General features: G+C 38.6%; 1 protein-coding gene across 1 annotated transcript in view; it reads left to right on the plus strand.

Annotated features, from left to right (window-relative positions):
* LOC118910074 (ankyrin repeat domain-containing protein 18B-like) overlaps positions 1 to 15,574 on the plus strand; it is a 76,104-nt gene that overhangs the window by 31,735 nt on the left and 28,795 nt on the right. Inside the window, exons 8-9 of the mRNA XM_057499332.1 lie at positions 13,002 to 13,108; positions 14,337 to 14,474. Of these exons, the coding sequence (XP_057355315.1) occupies positions 13,002 to 13,108; positions 14,337 to 14,474 (245 nt within the window). The remainder of the gene's footprint in view (positions 1 to 13,001; positions 13,109 to 14,336; positions 14,475 to 15,574) is intronic.

Consider the following 15,574-nt stretch of genomic DNA (forward strand, 5'->3'; position numbering starts at 1 on the left):
TGAATACTGTTGAATCCTTTTTCATCATCTATGGAAAGATCGTATGGTGTTTTTATTTTTTATTTTTGGAGAGGGCATCTCATATTTATTGATCAAATGGTTGTTAACAGCAATAAAATTCTGTATAGGGGACTCAATGCACAGTCATTAATCAACCCCAAGCCTATTTCTCAACAGTCTCCTATCTTCTGAAGCATAACGAACAAGTTCTTATATGGTGACAATTTCTTACATAGTGAATAAGTTCTTACATGGTGAATAGTGCAAGGGCAGTCATATCACAGAAACTTTCGGTTTTGATCACGCATCATTCACTATAAACAATCGTCAGATATGATTATTCGTTTGATTTTTATACTTGATTTGTATGTGAATCCCACATTTCTCCCTTATTATTATTATTATTTTTTTTAAAATGCTGAAGTGGTAGGTAGATACGAGATAAAGGTAGAAAACATAATTTAGTGCTGTAAGAGGGCAAATGTAGATGATCAGGTTTATGCCTATAGACTAAGTATTAATCCAAGCTAGACAAGGGCAACAAAACATCCATGGATGCAGAAGATTTCTCTCAAAACAGGGGGGGTGAGGTTCTAAGCCTCACCTCTGTTGATCCCCAATTTCTCACCTGATGGCCCCCCTGCGACTGTGCCTGTCTTAGGTTGTTCCTCCCTTGAGGAATCTTACCCGTCTCTGGCTAACCAGTCATTGTCCGGGGCCATACAGGGAAATGTAAAGTTGGTAAGTGAGAGAGAAGCAATATTGTTTGAAAAGGTTAGCTTTTTACTTCTTTGCAGATTTATGCCCTGTGGCTTCTATGCCCAGCATTTGTCTTGAGGTATCTTTACCTCTTGGAAGAATTATGATACTCGGTAATTTTCGATATGAGGCACGAATTCTACTAAAGGGTTGTAATTAGGAAGGAAGAAGAAAAGCTATAGAAGTAGCAGATGGAATAAAACATAGGAAGATTGATTTTTTTCTTTGACATATCTTCTTGTAGAGTAACATAAGCATGTATAGGATTTAAACTACTAATTAAATTGCGCACACACATTAACATAGTAGGAATACAGCTACATAACAAAAGCAGACCTACAATTACCAGCCATATCCAGTGAAACCAAAAAAAACCAGTTAGGTACCCTAGGTATTTGTGAATACTTATCAATGATATAATGGATATTGTCTAACTGAATTTGAATAGTTTGAGAAAATCAGACAAATTAAAACAACACATTCCTGGGAACTGTTCACATCCCATACGTTCTTTTAACAGTAGATAGTCTATAGTCGCACGATTTTGGAGCAGTGCAACTTGCACTTCTCCTAATTCTTGGTTCCAACAGTATAGACCCAGTCAAATTTGTTCTTTTACTGTATGCACAGGCCAGCTTAGATATCTCCTTCTTCATTCCAGTGGCAAGTCCAGGAACCAGTGGGATGAATGCAGCTACAACTGCAGCAGGGCCAGGATTTTTGTTGAAGTTTTTTGATGATCATCTTCTGGAATGACTCTTCCAAAGGATGTTGATGTTGGAAGTTCTTCGTCATATTGTATCTTAGTTCGTTTTCTGGGTAGCCAAATTAGGCTTTGATCCTCTGTATAAACACAAACAAACCCGTTGCCCACACTTTGATATGACCTTTATACCATTGTGAAGAACCTATTGGAAATCACCACACAGGAACTGCTTTTTTTTTTTTTAAGAGAAAGGAATATTATCAGAAAAATGTACTTCCATAGCTGATCATCTGACACCCTTTAAATGATCAAAATTAAGGATATTTAAAGCATGCATTACTCATTGATTTGCAGTTAGTTTTATCCTATCGGAGTAATCCCCCTTTTCTTTCTCTCTTTTTTTTTTTTTTCTTACCATTAATCTACAATTACATGAAGAATATTATGTTTACTACGCTCTCCCCTATACCAAGTCCCCCCCCCGAACCCCATTCCAATCACTGTCCATCAGCATAGCAAAATGTTGTAGAATCACTACTTGTCTTCTCTGTGTTGAACAGCCCTCCCCTTTCTCCCACCACCCACATTATGCATGCTAATCATAATACCCCCTTTCTTCTCCCCCCCCTTATTCCTCCCTACCCATCCATCCTCCCCAGACCCTTTCCCTTTGGTACCTGTTAGTCCATTCTTGAGTTCTGTGATTCTGCTGCTGTTTTGTTCCTTCAGTTTTTCCTTTGTTCTTATACTTCACAGATGAGTGAAATCATTTGGTATTTCTCTTTCTCCGCTTGGCTTATTTCACTGAGCATAATACCCTCTAGCTTCATCCATGTTGTTGCAAATGGTAGGATTTGTTTTCTTCTTATGGTTGAATAGTATTCCATTGTGTATATGTACCACATCTTCTTTATCCATTCATCTACTGATGGACACTTAGGTTGCTTCTGATTCTTGGCTATTGTAAATAGTGCTGCGATAAACATAGGGGTGCATCTGTCTTTTTCAAACTGGAGTGCTGCATTCTTAGGGTAAATTCCTAGGAGTGGAATTCCTGGGTCAAATGGTAAATCTATTTTGAACATTTTGAGGAACCTCTGTATTGCTTTCCACAATGGTTGAACTAATTTACATTCCCACCAGCAGTGTAGGAGGGTTCCCCTTTCTCCACAGCCTCACCAACATTTGTTGTTGTTTGTCTTTTGGATGGTAGCCATCCTTACTGGTGTGAGGTGATATGTCATTGTGGTTTTAATTTGCATTTCTCTGATAATTAGCAATGTGGAGCATCTTTTCATGTGTCTGTTGGCCATCTGAATTTCTTTTCTGGAGAACTGTCTGTTCAGTTCCTCTGCCCATTTTTTAATTGGATTATTTGTTTTTTGTTTGTTGAGTGGGTGAGCTCTTTATATATTTTGGATGTCAAGCCTTTATCGGATCTGTCATTTACAAATATATTCTCCCGTACTGTAGGGTTCCTTTTTGTTCTATTGATTGTGTCTTTTGCTGTACAGAAGCTTTTCAGCTTAATATAGTTCCACTTGTTCATTTTTGCTTTTGTTTTCCTTGCCCGGAGAGATATGTTGAAGAAGAGGTCACTCATGTTTATGTCTAAGAGGTTTTTGCCTATGTTTTTTTCTAAGAGTTTTATGGTTTCATGACTTACATTCAGGTTTCCCCATTGTATGTCCATGGCTCCTTTATCAAATATTAATTGATCATACATGTTTGGGTTAATGTCTGGAGTCTCTAATCTGTTCCACTGGTCTGTGGCTCTGTTCTTGTGCCAGTACCAAATTGTCTTGATTACTATGGCTTTGTAGTAGAGCTTAAAGTTGGGGAGTGAGATCCCCCCCCCCCCACTTTATTCTTCTTTCTCAGGATTGCTTAGGCTATTCGGAGTCCTAGGTGTTTCCATATGAATTTTTGAACTATTTGTTCCAGTTTGTTGAAGAATGTTGCTGGTAATTTGATAGGGATTGCATCAAATCTGTGTATTGCTTTGATCACGATGACCATTTTGACTATATTAATTCTTCCTAGCTAAGAGCATGGGATGAGTTTCCATTTGTTAGTGTCCCCTTTAATTTCTCTTAAGAGTGTCTTGTACTTTTCAGGGCATAGGTCTTTCACTTCCTTGGTTAGGTTTATTCCTAGGTATTTTATACTTTTTGATGCAATTGTGAATGGAGTTGTTTTCCTGATTTCTCTTTCTATTGGTTCATTGTTAGTGTATAGGAAAGCCACAGATTTCTGTGTGTTAATTTTGTATCCTGCAACTTTGCCATATTCCGGTATCAATTCTGGTACTTTTGGAGTGGAGTCTTTAGGGTTTTTTATGTGCAGTATCATGTCATCTGCAAATAGTGACAGTTTAACTTCTTCTTTACCAATCTGAATTCCTTGCATTTCTTTGTTTTGTCTTATTGTCATGGCTAGGACCTCCAGTACTATGTTAAATAACAGTGGGGAGAGTGTGCCTCCCTGTCTTGTTCCCGGTCTCAGAGGAAAAGCTTTCAGCTTCTTGCTATTCAGTATGATGTTGGCTGTGGGTTTATCATATATGGCCTTTATTATGTTGAGGTACTTGCCCTCTATTCCCATTTTGCTGAGAGTTTTTATCATGAATGGATGTTGAATTTTGTCAAATGCTTTTTCAGCATCTATGGAGATGATCATGTGGTTTTTGTCTTTCTTTTTGTTGATGTGGTGGATGATGTTGATGGACTTTCGAATGTTGTACCATCCTTGTATCCCTGTGATGAATCCCACTTGGTCATGGTGTATGATCCTTTTGATGTATTTTTGAATTCGGTTTGCTAATATTTTGTTGAGTATTTTTGCATCTACGTTCATCAGGGATATTGGTCTGTATTTTTCTTTTTTGGTGGGTCTTTGCCTGGTTTTGGTATTAGGGTGATGTTGACTTCATAGAATTAGTTTGGGAGTATTCCCTCCTCTTCTATTTTTTGGAAAACTTTAAGGAGAATGGGTATTATGTCTTCTCTGTATGTCTGATAAAATTCCGAGGTAAATCCATCTGGCCCAGGGGTTTTGTTCTTTGGTAGTTTTTTGATTAGTGCTTCAATTTCGTTGCTGGTAATTGGTCTGTTTAGATTTTCTGTTTCTTTCTGGGTCAGTCTTGGAAGGTTGTATTTTTCTAAGAAGTTGTCAATTTCTCCTAGGTTTCCCAGCTTGTTAGCACATAGGTTTTCATATTACTCTCTAATTATTCTTTGTATTTCTGTGGGGTCCGTCGTGATTTTTCCTTTATCGTTTCTGATACTGTTGATGTGTATTGACTGTCTTTTCCTCTTAATAAGTCTGTGTAGAGGCTTATCTATTTTGTTTATTTTCTCAAAGAACTACCTCTTGGTTTCATTGATTTTTTTCTATTGTTTTATTCTTCTCAATTTTGTTTATTTCTTCTCTGATCTTTATTATGTCCCTCCTTCTGCTGACTTTAGGCCTCATTTGTTCTTCTTTTTACAGTTTTGATAATTGTAATGTTAGACTATTCATTTGGAATTGTTCTTCCTTCTTTAAGTGTGCCTGGATTGCTATATACTTTCCTCTTAAGACTGCTTTTGCTGCATCCCACAGAAGTTGGGGCTTTGTGTTGTTGTCATTTGTTTCCATATATTCCTTGATCTCTATTTTAATTTGTTCGTTGATCCATTGATTATTTAGGAGCATCTTGTTAAGCCTCCATGTGTTTGTGAGCCTTTTTGTTTTCTTTGTACAATTTATTTCTAGTTTTATACCTTTGTGGTCTGAAAAGTTGGTTGGTAGAATTTCAATATTTTGGAATTTACTGAGGCTCTTTTTGTGAGCTAGTATGTGGTCTATTCTGGAGAATGTTCCATGTGCCCTTGAGAAGAATTTGTATCCTGTTTCTTTTGGATGTAGAGTTCTATGTATGTGTATTAGGTCCATCTGTTTTAGTGTGTTGTTCAGTGCCTCCGTGTCCTTACTTATTTTCTGCCCAGTGGATCTGTCTTTTGGGATGAGTGGCGTGTTGAAGTCTCCTAAAATGAATGCATTGTGTTCTATTTCCCCTTTATTTCTGTTAGTATTTGTTTCACATATGCTGATGCTCCTGTGTTGGGTGCATATATATTTAGAATGGTTATATCTTCTTGTTGGACTGAGCCCTTTATCACTATGTAATGTCCTTCTTTATCTCTTGTTACTTTCTTTGTTTTGAAGTCTATTTTGTCTGATACTAGTACTGCAACCCCTGCTTTCTTCTCTCTGTTGTTTGCCTGAAACACGTTTTTCCATCCCTTGACTTTCAGTCTGTGCATGTCTTTGGGTTTGAGGTGAGTTTCTTGTAAGCAGCATATAGATGGGTCTTGCTTTTTTATCCATTCTGTTATGCTGTGTCTTGTGATTGGTGCGTTCAGTCCATTTACATTTAGGGTGACTATTGAAAGATACGTACTTATTGCCATTGCAGGCTTTAGATTCGTGGTTACCAAAGGTTCAAGGTTAGCTTCCTTATTATCTTACTGCCTAACTTAGCTCGCTTGTTGAGCTGTTATATACACTGTCTGGAGACTCTTTTCTTCTCTCCCTTCTTATTCCTCCTCCTCCATTCTTTATATGTTGGTTGTTTTATTCTGTGCTCTTTCATGTTTCCTTTAACTTCTTTTAGTGGGTAGTTGATTTTATTTTTTGACTTTAGTTAGTATTTGGTTGGTCTGCTTTCTTTGCTGTGATTTTATTTTCTCTGGTGACATCTGTTTAGTCTTAGGAGTGCTCCCGTCTAGAACAGTCCCTCTAAAATACCCTGTAGAGGTGGTTTGTGGGAAGCAAATTCCCTCAACTTTTGCTTGTCTGGGAATTGTTTAATCCCTCCTTCATATTTAAATGATAATCGTGCTGGATACAGTATCCTTGGTTCAAGGCCCTTCTGTTTCATTGCATTAAATATATCATGACATTCTCTTCTGGCCTGTAAGGTTTCTTTTGAGAAGTCTGATGATAGCCTGATGGGTTTTCCTTTATAGGTGACTTTTTTCTCTCTAGCTGCCTTTAAAACTCCTTGTCCTTGTTCTTTGCCATTTTAATTATTATGTGTCTTGGTGTTGTCTTCCTTGGGACCTTTCTGTTGGGAGTTCTGTGTATTCTGTGGTCTGTTCGATTATTTCCTCCCCCAGTTTGGGGAAGTTTTCAGCAATTATTTTTTCAAAGACACTTTTTATCCCTTTTTCTCTCTCTTCTTCTTCTGGTACCCCTATAATACGGATATTATTCCTTTTGGATTGATCACACAGTTCTCTTAATATTGTTTCATTCCTGGAGATCCTTTAATCTCTCTCTGTGTCAGCTTCTATGCGTTCCTGTTCTCTTGTTTCTAGTCCATCAATGGCCTCTTGCATCTTATCCATTCTGCTTATAAATCCTTCCAGAGTTTGTTTCACTTCTGTAATCTCCTTCCTGATGCCTGTAACCTCCCTCCAGACATCTGTAATCTCTCTCCGGACTTCATCCCTTAGCTCTTGTATATTTCTCTGCATCTCCGTCACCATGTTTATGTTTAAGATTTTGATTTTGATTTCTTTTTCAGGACGACTGGTTAGGTCTGTCTCCTTCTCTGGTGTTGTCTCTGTTATCTTTGTCTGCCTGTAATTTTGCCTTTTCATGGTGATAGAGATAGTTTGCAGAGCTGGCACGAGTGATGGCTGGAAGAACTTCCCTTCTTATTGGTTTGTGGCCCTCCTCTCCTGGGAGAACAGTGACCTCTAGTGGCTTGTGCTGGGCAGCTGTGCGCAGAAAGAGCTTCTGATTTGTACCTGGCTGCTATGGAGTTTATCTCCGCTATTGCCGTGGGTGTGGCCTGCCTCGGGCTACTGCTCCGATATGGTTGAGCCACGTTGGGGGGGGAATGGCTGGGAGGCTATTTATCTCCGTGAGAGACCTCTGTGCTCCCTGCTGCCCAGGGTTTTAGAGTGCCCAGAGTTCCCCAGATTCCCTGCCGCTGGACTAATTGTCCAAGGACGCTTCCGTCTGGCTGTGGTGTCCCTGTCCCTTTAAGACTTTCAAAAAGCTCTTGCTTTTCTTTGTCCCGGGTGCGCCAGCTACAGGGACCCGCTCACAGGTCTTACTGTCCTGTTTCCCTAGTTTTCAGCACCCCACGCATGCACTGTGTCTGTGCTCTGGTGCAGATGGCTAGGCCTGGCTATTTAGCAGTCCGGGGCTCCCTCTCCCTCCCTGCTCTGATTCCTCTCCTCCCGCCCAGAGCGGGGGTGTGGGGCACTCAGGTCCCGCCAGGCCGGGGCTTGTATCTTACCCCCTTCACAAGGCGCTGGGTTCTCGCAGGTGTGGATGTGGTCTGGCTGTTGTCCTGTGTCTTCTGGTCTCTCTTTTAGGAAGAGTTGTCTTTGTTGTATTTTCAAAAATATATGTGGTTTTGGGAGGAGATTGCTGCTGCTCTTCTCATGCTGCCGTCTTGGCTCCGCCCCAGATCGTATGGTTTTTGTCCCTCTTTTTGTTGATTTGGTGGATGATGATGATGGATTTTCAAATGTAGTACCATCCTTGCATTCCTGAAATGAATCCCACTTGATCATGGTGTATGATCCTCTTGATGTATCTTTGAATTCATTTTGCTAATATCTTGCTCAGTATTTTTGCATCTGTGTTCAGCAGGGATATTGATCTGTAGTTTTCTCTTTTTTTGTGGTGTCTTTGCCTGGTTTTGGTATTAGAGTGATGCTGGCTTCATAGAATGAGTTAGGAAGTATTCCCTCCTCTTCTATTTTTTGGAAAACTTTAAGGAGAATGGGTATTATGTCTTCTCTAAATGTCTGATAAAATTCAGCGGTGAATCCATCTGGTATGCGGCTTTTGTTCTGGGGTAGTATTTTGATTACCGATTCAATTTCATTGCTGGTAATTGACCTGTTTAGATTTTCTCTTTCTTCCTGGGTCAGTCTTGGAAGGTTGTATTTGTCTAGAAAGTTGCCCATTTCTTCTATGTTATCCAGTTTGTTAGCATATGATTTTCATAGCATTTTCTAATAATTCTTTGTATTTCTGTGGGGTCTGTAGTGATTTTTCCTTCCTCATTTCTGATTCTGTTTATATGTGTAGATTGTCTTTCTTAATAAGTCTAGCTAGGGGTTTATCTACTTTGTTTACTTTTCAATGAATCAGCTAGTGGTTTCATTAATTTTTTCTATTGTTTTATTCTTCTCAGTTTTATTTATTTCTTCTGTGATCTTTATTATGTCCCTCCTTTTACTGACTTTGGGACTCATTTGTTCTTTTTCCAGTTTCAATAATTGTGAATTTAGACTATTCATTTTGGATTGTTCTGCCTTCTTTAAATAGGCCTGAATTGCTATATACTTCCCTCTTAGAACTGCCTTCACTGAATCCCACAGAAGTAATTGCATTGTGGTGGTGGTTTCATTTGTATCCATATATTGCTTGATCTCTGCTTTACTTGGGTCATTGATCCATTGATTTATTAGGAGCATGTTGTTAAGCCTTCATGTATTTGTGAGCCTTTTAGTTTTCTTTGTACAGTTTGTTTCTAGTTTTATACCCTTATGGTATGAGAAGTTGGTTGGTACAATTTCTATATTTTTTAATTTACTGAGTCTCTTTTTGTGTGGCCTAGTATGTGGTCTATTCTGGAAAATGTTCCATGTGCACTTGAAAACAATGTGTGTCCTGCTGCTTTTGGGTGTAGAGTTGTGTAGATGTCCGTTAGGTCCATCTATTCTAGTGTGTTGTTTGTGCCTCTGTGTCCTTCCTTACTTTCTGTCTGATTGATCTGTCCTTCAGAGTGAGTGGAGTGTTGAAGTCTCCTAGAATGAATGCATTGCATTCTATTTTCCCTTTTAATTCAGTTAGTATGTCTTTCACATATGTGGGTTCTCCTGTGTTGGGAGCATAGATATTTATAATGGTTATATCTTCTTGTTGGATTGATCCCTTTATCGTTATGTAACGTCCTTCTTTGTCTCTTGTGACTTTCTTTAAAGTGTATTTTGTCTGATACTAGTATTAGAACACCTGCTTTTTTCTCCCTATTACTTGCATGAACTATCTTTTTCCATCCCTTCACGTTTAGTCTGTGTATGTCTTTGATTTTGAACTGAGTCTCTTGTAGGAAGCATATATATGGTTCTCGTTATTTTGTCCATTCAGTGACTATGTCTTTTGATTCGTGGTTTCAGACCATTTACTTTAAGGGTGATTATCAATAAGTATTTACTTATTGCCATTGCAGGGTTTAGATTCGTGTTTACCAAAGGTTCAAGGGTAACTTTCTTACTATCTAAGAGTCTAACTTAACTCACTTAGTATGCTATTACAAACACAATCTGAAGGTTCTTTTTTTTTTCTTTTTCCCTCCTTTTCTTCCTCCTCCATTCTTTATATATTATATATCATATTCTGTACTTTTTGTTTATCCCTTTTTATTACGTCTGGCGACAGCTATTAAACCTTAGGAACACTTCCATCTGTAGCAGTCCCTCCAAAATACACTGTAGAGATGGTTTCTGGGAGCCAAATTCTCTCAGCTTTTCCTTATCTGGATATTGTTTAATCCCTCCTTCAAATTTAAAAGATAATCTTGCTGGATAAAATTTTCTTGGTTTGAGGCCCTTCTTCTTCATTGCATTAAATATATCATTCCACTCACTTCTGGCATGTAAGGTTTCTGCTGAGAAATCTGATGAAAGCCTGATGGGTTTTCCTTTGTATATGATCTTATTTCACTCTTTGGCTTCTTTTATAGTCTGTCCTTGTCCTTGATCTTTGCCATTTTAATTATTATATGTTTTGGTGTTTTTGTCCTTGGGTCCCTGTGTTGGGAGATCTGTGCACCTCCATGGCCTGAGAGACTATCTCCTTCCCCAGATTGGGGAAGTGTTCAGCAATTACTTCCTCAAAGACACTCCCTATCTTTTTCTTCTGGTACCCCTATAATACAAATATTATTCCATTTGTATTGGTCACACAGTTCTCTCAGTATTCTTTCAGTCTTAGAGATATTTTTCTCTGTGTGCCTCAGCTTCTTTGTATTCCTCTTCCATATCCCTAATTTCTATTTCATTTATTGTCTCCACTGTATCTAAACTGCTTTTAATACCTTCCATTTTGTTCTTCAACTATTTGATCTCCATCCTAAATTCATTCCTGAGATCTTGAATACTTTTCTATACCTCCATGAGTATGTCAATGATTTTTATTTTGAAATATCTTTCAGGAAGATTCATGAGGTCGATTTCATTTCAATCTTTCTCAGGTGTATTCATAATTTTGCTTTGAACCAAGTTCCTTTGACAGTTCATAGTTTGTCTGTGGTGCCCTGTAGTGCCCAGAAGCTCTACTCTCTGGAGCTGTTTAGCCCCTGGATCAATGTCAGGGGTCCCAGCGGAGCTGTGTTGGTGCCTGGGGGGGGAGGAAAAAGCTGTTTCCTGCTTCCGGGCTGCTCTGCCTGTCTTCAGTGCCCGAACCAGTGGGCCAAACACAGAGGTGTAAGCCTCTATGCTTTGTGTTTGTAGCTGCCGTAGGCGGGGCTTCCCTCTGGCTGGCCTGATGCCAGGGCAAGGGTTGCCAGTTTGTGATCCTGAGCCAGGTGCAGGTTAGCCGGGAGGGAGTAAGACACAGCAGGCTGTGTATCATGGTGGCGGGGGCCTTGAAGCTGCATAGGTAGCCAAGGGGAAGGAGTGCCTGAAGATAGTTTAAGCTCCCAACCCTGCTGGGCAGAGTGCACCAGACAATTTTGTCTACCTGTCCTTTCTCCTGAGCAGTAAACTGCACAGTCGTTGCCCCTTCAGCAGCCCTCTCACTTTTAGGAAGTCTCTCAGACTGCCCACCCACATCAGCCAGATATGAATCCCTGTTTTCCACAAGCAGCTGGTATTTCCATCTCTGCAGGTATTCGGCCTGTCTTAGCTTTCCAACCGCACTAAATCAAAGCAGCATGCAATGTAGGTTCATGCTCCCAGAGCAGATCTCAAGGGCTAGGTGTTCAGGAGTCCCAGGCCTCCACTCCCTCCCTGCTCTGTTTCTTCCTCTTCTGCTGGGCTGGGGTAGGGGAAGGGCTTGGTTCCCGAAGGGTCAGGTATGTTACCGTGTTCTGTGAGGTCTGCTCTTTTCTCCATTTGTATGCAATCTGGTGCAGCCTTCTTTCCTGTTGCTCTTTCAGGATTAGTTGTATTAATTATATTTTCATATTATATGTCATTTTAGGAGTTCTCTGTCTCACCTCTTCTGCCGCCATCTTTTCTATAAGTGGTTTTTAAAATATCTTTTTTTTACATGTATTATTGGTAATCCTATTCCCATTGGAATGTCTATAAACCTAATGAGGTTGATCATGGTTATAGTCAGTTAGGTTATATGTTTAGTGCAGACAATATTATATCTTTTCCCTCAGCATTTTTCCTTAAAAATGCAAGTGACTTAGTTAACTTCCATTATGCTACAAATAATCCATATAAATCAGTATTAGAAGTTTTATTGATAAGCCATTATATTTTTATTTGATTCATATTTTGCATGGAATACAATTTGAAGTGGCAATTAAAATGGAAACCTGAATAAAAAGATTTTTTTTAATGGGCCCATGGTTATCATTACAATTGGGATTAAAATTTCATATTGAGCTTACTAACAGCAAAGATAAAACAAAACTATCTATCTTCTTATAGGACAAAACCCATTTGGTTATAAACAATCCTTTCATTTGAAGCCTGTCTCTTTTAATTCAGAGCCCATTTTCTAGTGACCCATTTGAAGCAACAGTACCTGATATTGACATCTTGGAACCTGACACCATTGATAGAAGAATCAAGCAATTTTGTACACATGGGAAAAACCTTCATTTTTACTGGAAAGCTGTCAGAACTATCCCTGAAACACTTAATTCCTCAAATGTTAATCTTTGCAACAAAGAAGTATTGGGCAGATAGGGAGTAAGCAAAGTTAAACAGATTTCTTTAGTACTAGACATATAAAGCACAGCTTTAAAATATTTCTCAAATATACAACATGGAATCTTCACTGCAGCATAGTCATTAACTTTTGCTAAAGTACATATTCTTTGGAATAATTGTTGTAAGAAATAGTACCCTAGAGAGACTCACTTCGGTTATTAACTCAGTAAAAATAGTTAAAGCACTTCCTACTACATCTTAAAGCTTGGAGATACAGAGAGATTAAGAAATAGCCCCTGCCCTCAAGAAACTCTTGGTTTAGATGGAAGCAGTACGGCAAGTACAGCACACCATGGTCAATACTGTGATGGGAAGCAAAGACTTCTTGGGAGACTTCAGTGTTTGCGGTGAGTTGTGGAGAATGCCTTTGCAGGTAGTCTGTCGAAGAGGTGTAGAGGAAGGGCGTTGCCAGAGAAGGAGCAGCAGGTGAAAACTAAGGACTGAGAATGAAGGGGCCAGTTTTAATTTTCCTTCTATATTATATGTTTAAGGGCAGAGGATCTTTCATAAGTTTTTTATTCAGTTTAGAAATATAATTTTGTAAATTATAAATATTTTTTGCTATTTTGCAGGAAGGCTTCACACCACTTTTGCTTGCTATAAGGCAAGGAAAATATGAAATGACAAAGTATTTGTTAACTAAAGGAGCAAATGTACATGCTGTTGATAAGAATAAAAGGTACAGTATTGTTTTTTTAAACCTTGTGTTTCTCTAGTGTTGTGATAAACACATCAGAAGATTAAGTGTAGGATTAATTGATAATTACATAGTGGAAAATATCAATGCATCATTAGAAAAGCAATGATTCTGACTAGGAAATAGTCTATACAGCAGGGTTCTTTTACAATATTAGCTGATGACATTTGCAATCATTTTTTTTGCTTATGATTTTTAGATTAGCTAAAGGGTGGGTTTCATATTTTTTTTATAAAGTACAGACACAATTTTGAACTTCTTAATGCTTTTATAGTATTTTTTTACCTCTACTTTACATCTGTTTTTTCCTAAAAGATGCTTGTTGAGCATAAAAAGGAATTGATTTTTGTCTTTTGGATGTGTCTTTACTTTAAGTTGCTTTCTTTAAAGAATACTGATGTTACTAGGTTACTCCTAATTGACTGTTACTGACTATTACCAGATACTATGGGCTCATCAGTTTTTATCCTTTTTCACTTCTAGTATATATTGATGTTTTTAGTTTTCATTGGTATGGTAGAAGGAAGAAAGATAGCTTTAGTTGAACAACTTTCCATTTACTGAAGATAAGTCATAGGTGGGTGATAAAGAGAAAAGAGGTGGGCTTTAGGTTCTCACAAGACTGGGTGTGATACCTAGCTTTCCTGTCTGTTAGGTGTGTGACCTTGGGAACATTACTTATCAACACCAGTATGTTTGATATAAAAAAGGATTATAATATATCCTTCAATAGTGGTTGTGTATAAGTAAGATTATAGATACATCATTTAGTTTAGTGCCTAGCACATACTTAGCATCTTAACTGCAACTGTGAGTATTACCATTATTACTAACATTGTTATAAGCCTGCAAATAGCTTTAATGTATCTGACTTCTGTCTTTTTCAAGTATAATATACCAGACTAAGGAAGAAATGGGGGATTCTTCATTTAAGTCTTCACCTATTTCAGAAAAGTGACCTCACTATAGTTTGTTGCCACCAGAGAACTTTAAAGTAGCAACTTCTACTACATAAGAGCCAAGTGGGACAAAAGGCTTCCTTTTTGTCCCTTCCTTTTAGTCTTGGAGGTAATTTACAAAGATGAACCCTTGAACATGTGAATGGTCAGTTCTACACAGATAGGCAAGATTTTAACTTGGTAAAGTGTATCAAGTTAGCTATTTAAGTAACAAAGTTCCTAAGAGTGAAGTTATTTTTCTGTCATTTTAGAACAACACTCATGCTTGCTATTGGTAATGGATCAACAGTTATAGCCAGGCTGCTTCTTCGGCAAAATATTGATGTCCTTTCAGAAGATACCTTTGGATGGACTGCAGAAAATTATGCTCATAAAAGAGGTTTTAATATGTAAGTATTCACATTAAAATGCTAGCTACGACTGAACTAATGTTGAAAATAATAACTGTTACTCAATATGTAACAGGTGATTTCATAGTTTGGTTCAGCCAGTTTTGGAATGGCAGTGAGTTAGTCAACGTCATCAACCAGAAACCCAGCAAAAAGACTAGCAGCAATGGTGCCCGGTTCTTTATCACAGGACTTTTAAGACATAACATTGTCCATTTAATTCTATGTATATTCGCTATGCATGAGGCACAAATAATGTCACATCTCTGATGTTCCTAATGCTACCTGGACATGTTCAGGATAGCAGAAAATCCTGGGTTTTTTCCCTGGGGACTATCTCTATACTCTCTCCTCTGAATTTTCCAAGAACCTAAGGGTTTCCCTAAGACCAAAGAGACAGTGCTCTTTCGTAAGTCACTTCAACGGGGGAAAAAAGGACATTCTATGTTTTTTTTTGTTTCCACTGCTTGTACTGCTGCAACATTGCTCCTGAAATGGCCCTGCAGGCAATCCTGATTGACCTTTGCTCCCAGGATGTCCTTGCCTTTCTAGATTCCTGTCTTCATGGTGATCCACACTAGACTAGAAAAGCCACACCTTTTCTGTTTGCATACATATGTTTGTATGTTTAACCACTATTCCAGAGCATGAGCACCCTGTTCTGGCAGCTGGGCCTGCTAGCTTCAGCAACACACTTTTCTGCACACCCTCAAAAGCCTTATGGAGAGCCTGCATCCTACCCTGAGAACTTCACAATGAGTCACCCTTTGAGGATATTGTCTGTCCTGTTTGCCGATGTTAGGTGGGAGCATTAGCTGCAGATATTTGCAGAGAGGTTCAGATAAGGCTGCAGGAAGAGATTAGACTTGCCTTTCTCCTAGGGTGTTCTGTACCCACAGGGTAGCAGGTTTCTTAGGTCATGGAACACCCCATATTGCCCTGACCTAAATAGTGGGACCAGTTTGCCTGAGATTCCATAATTAAGGTTGGCCGTTTAAGTGGTCTGTTTTCCATAATAATGAAAATTTCTGAAGTGCCCTGAGTGAAGTTCAGGTTTCAAAGTACTTTCAGATTTGGCCTCACAAGATCTCTCAGGATCC

The sequence above is a fragment of the Manis pentadactyla genome, chromosome 3 (genome assembly GCF_030020395.1).
Source record: "Manis pentadactyla isolate mManPen7 chromosome 3, mManPen7.hap1, whole genome shotgun sequence".
NCBI lineage: Eukaryota > Metazoa > Chordata > Mammalia > Pholidota > Manidae > Manis > Manis pentadactyla.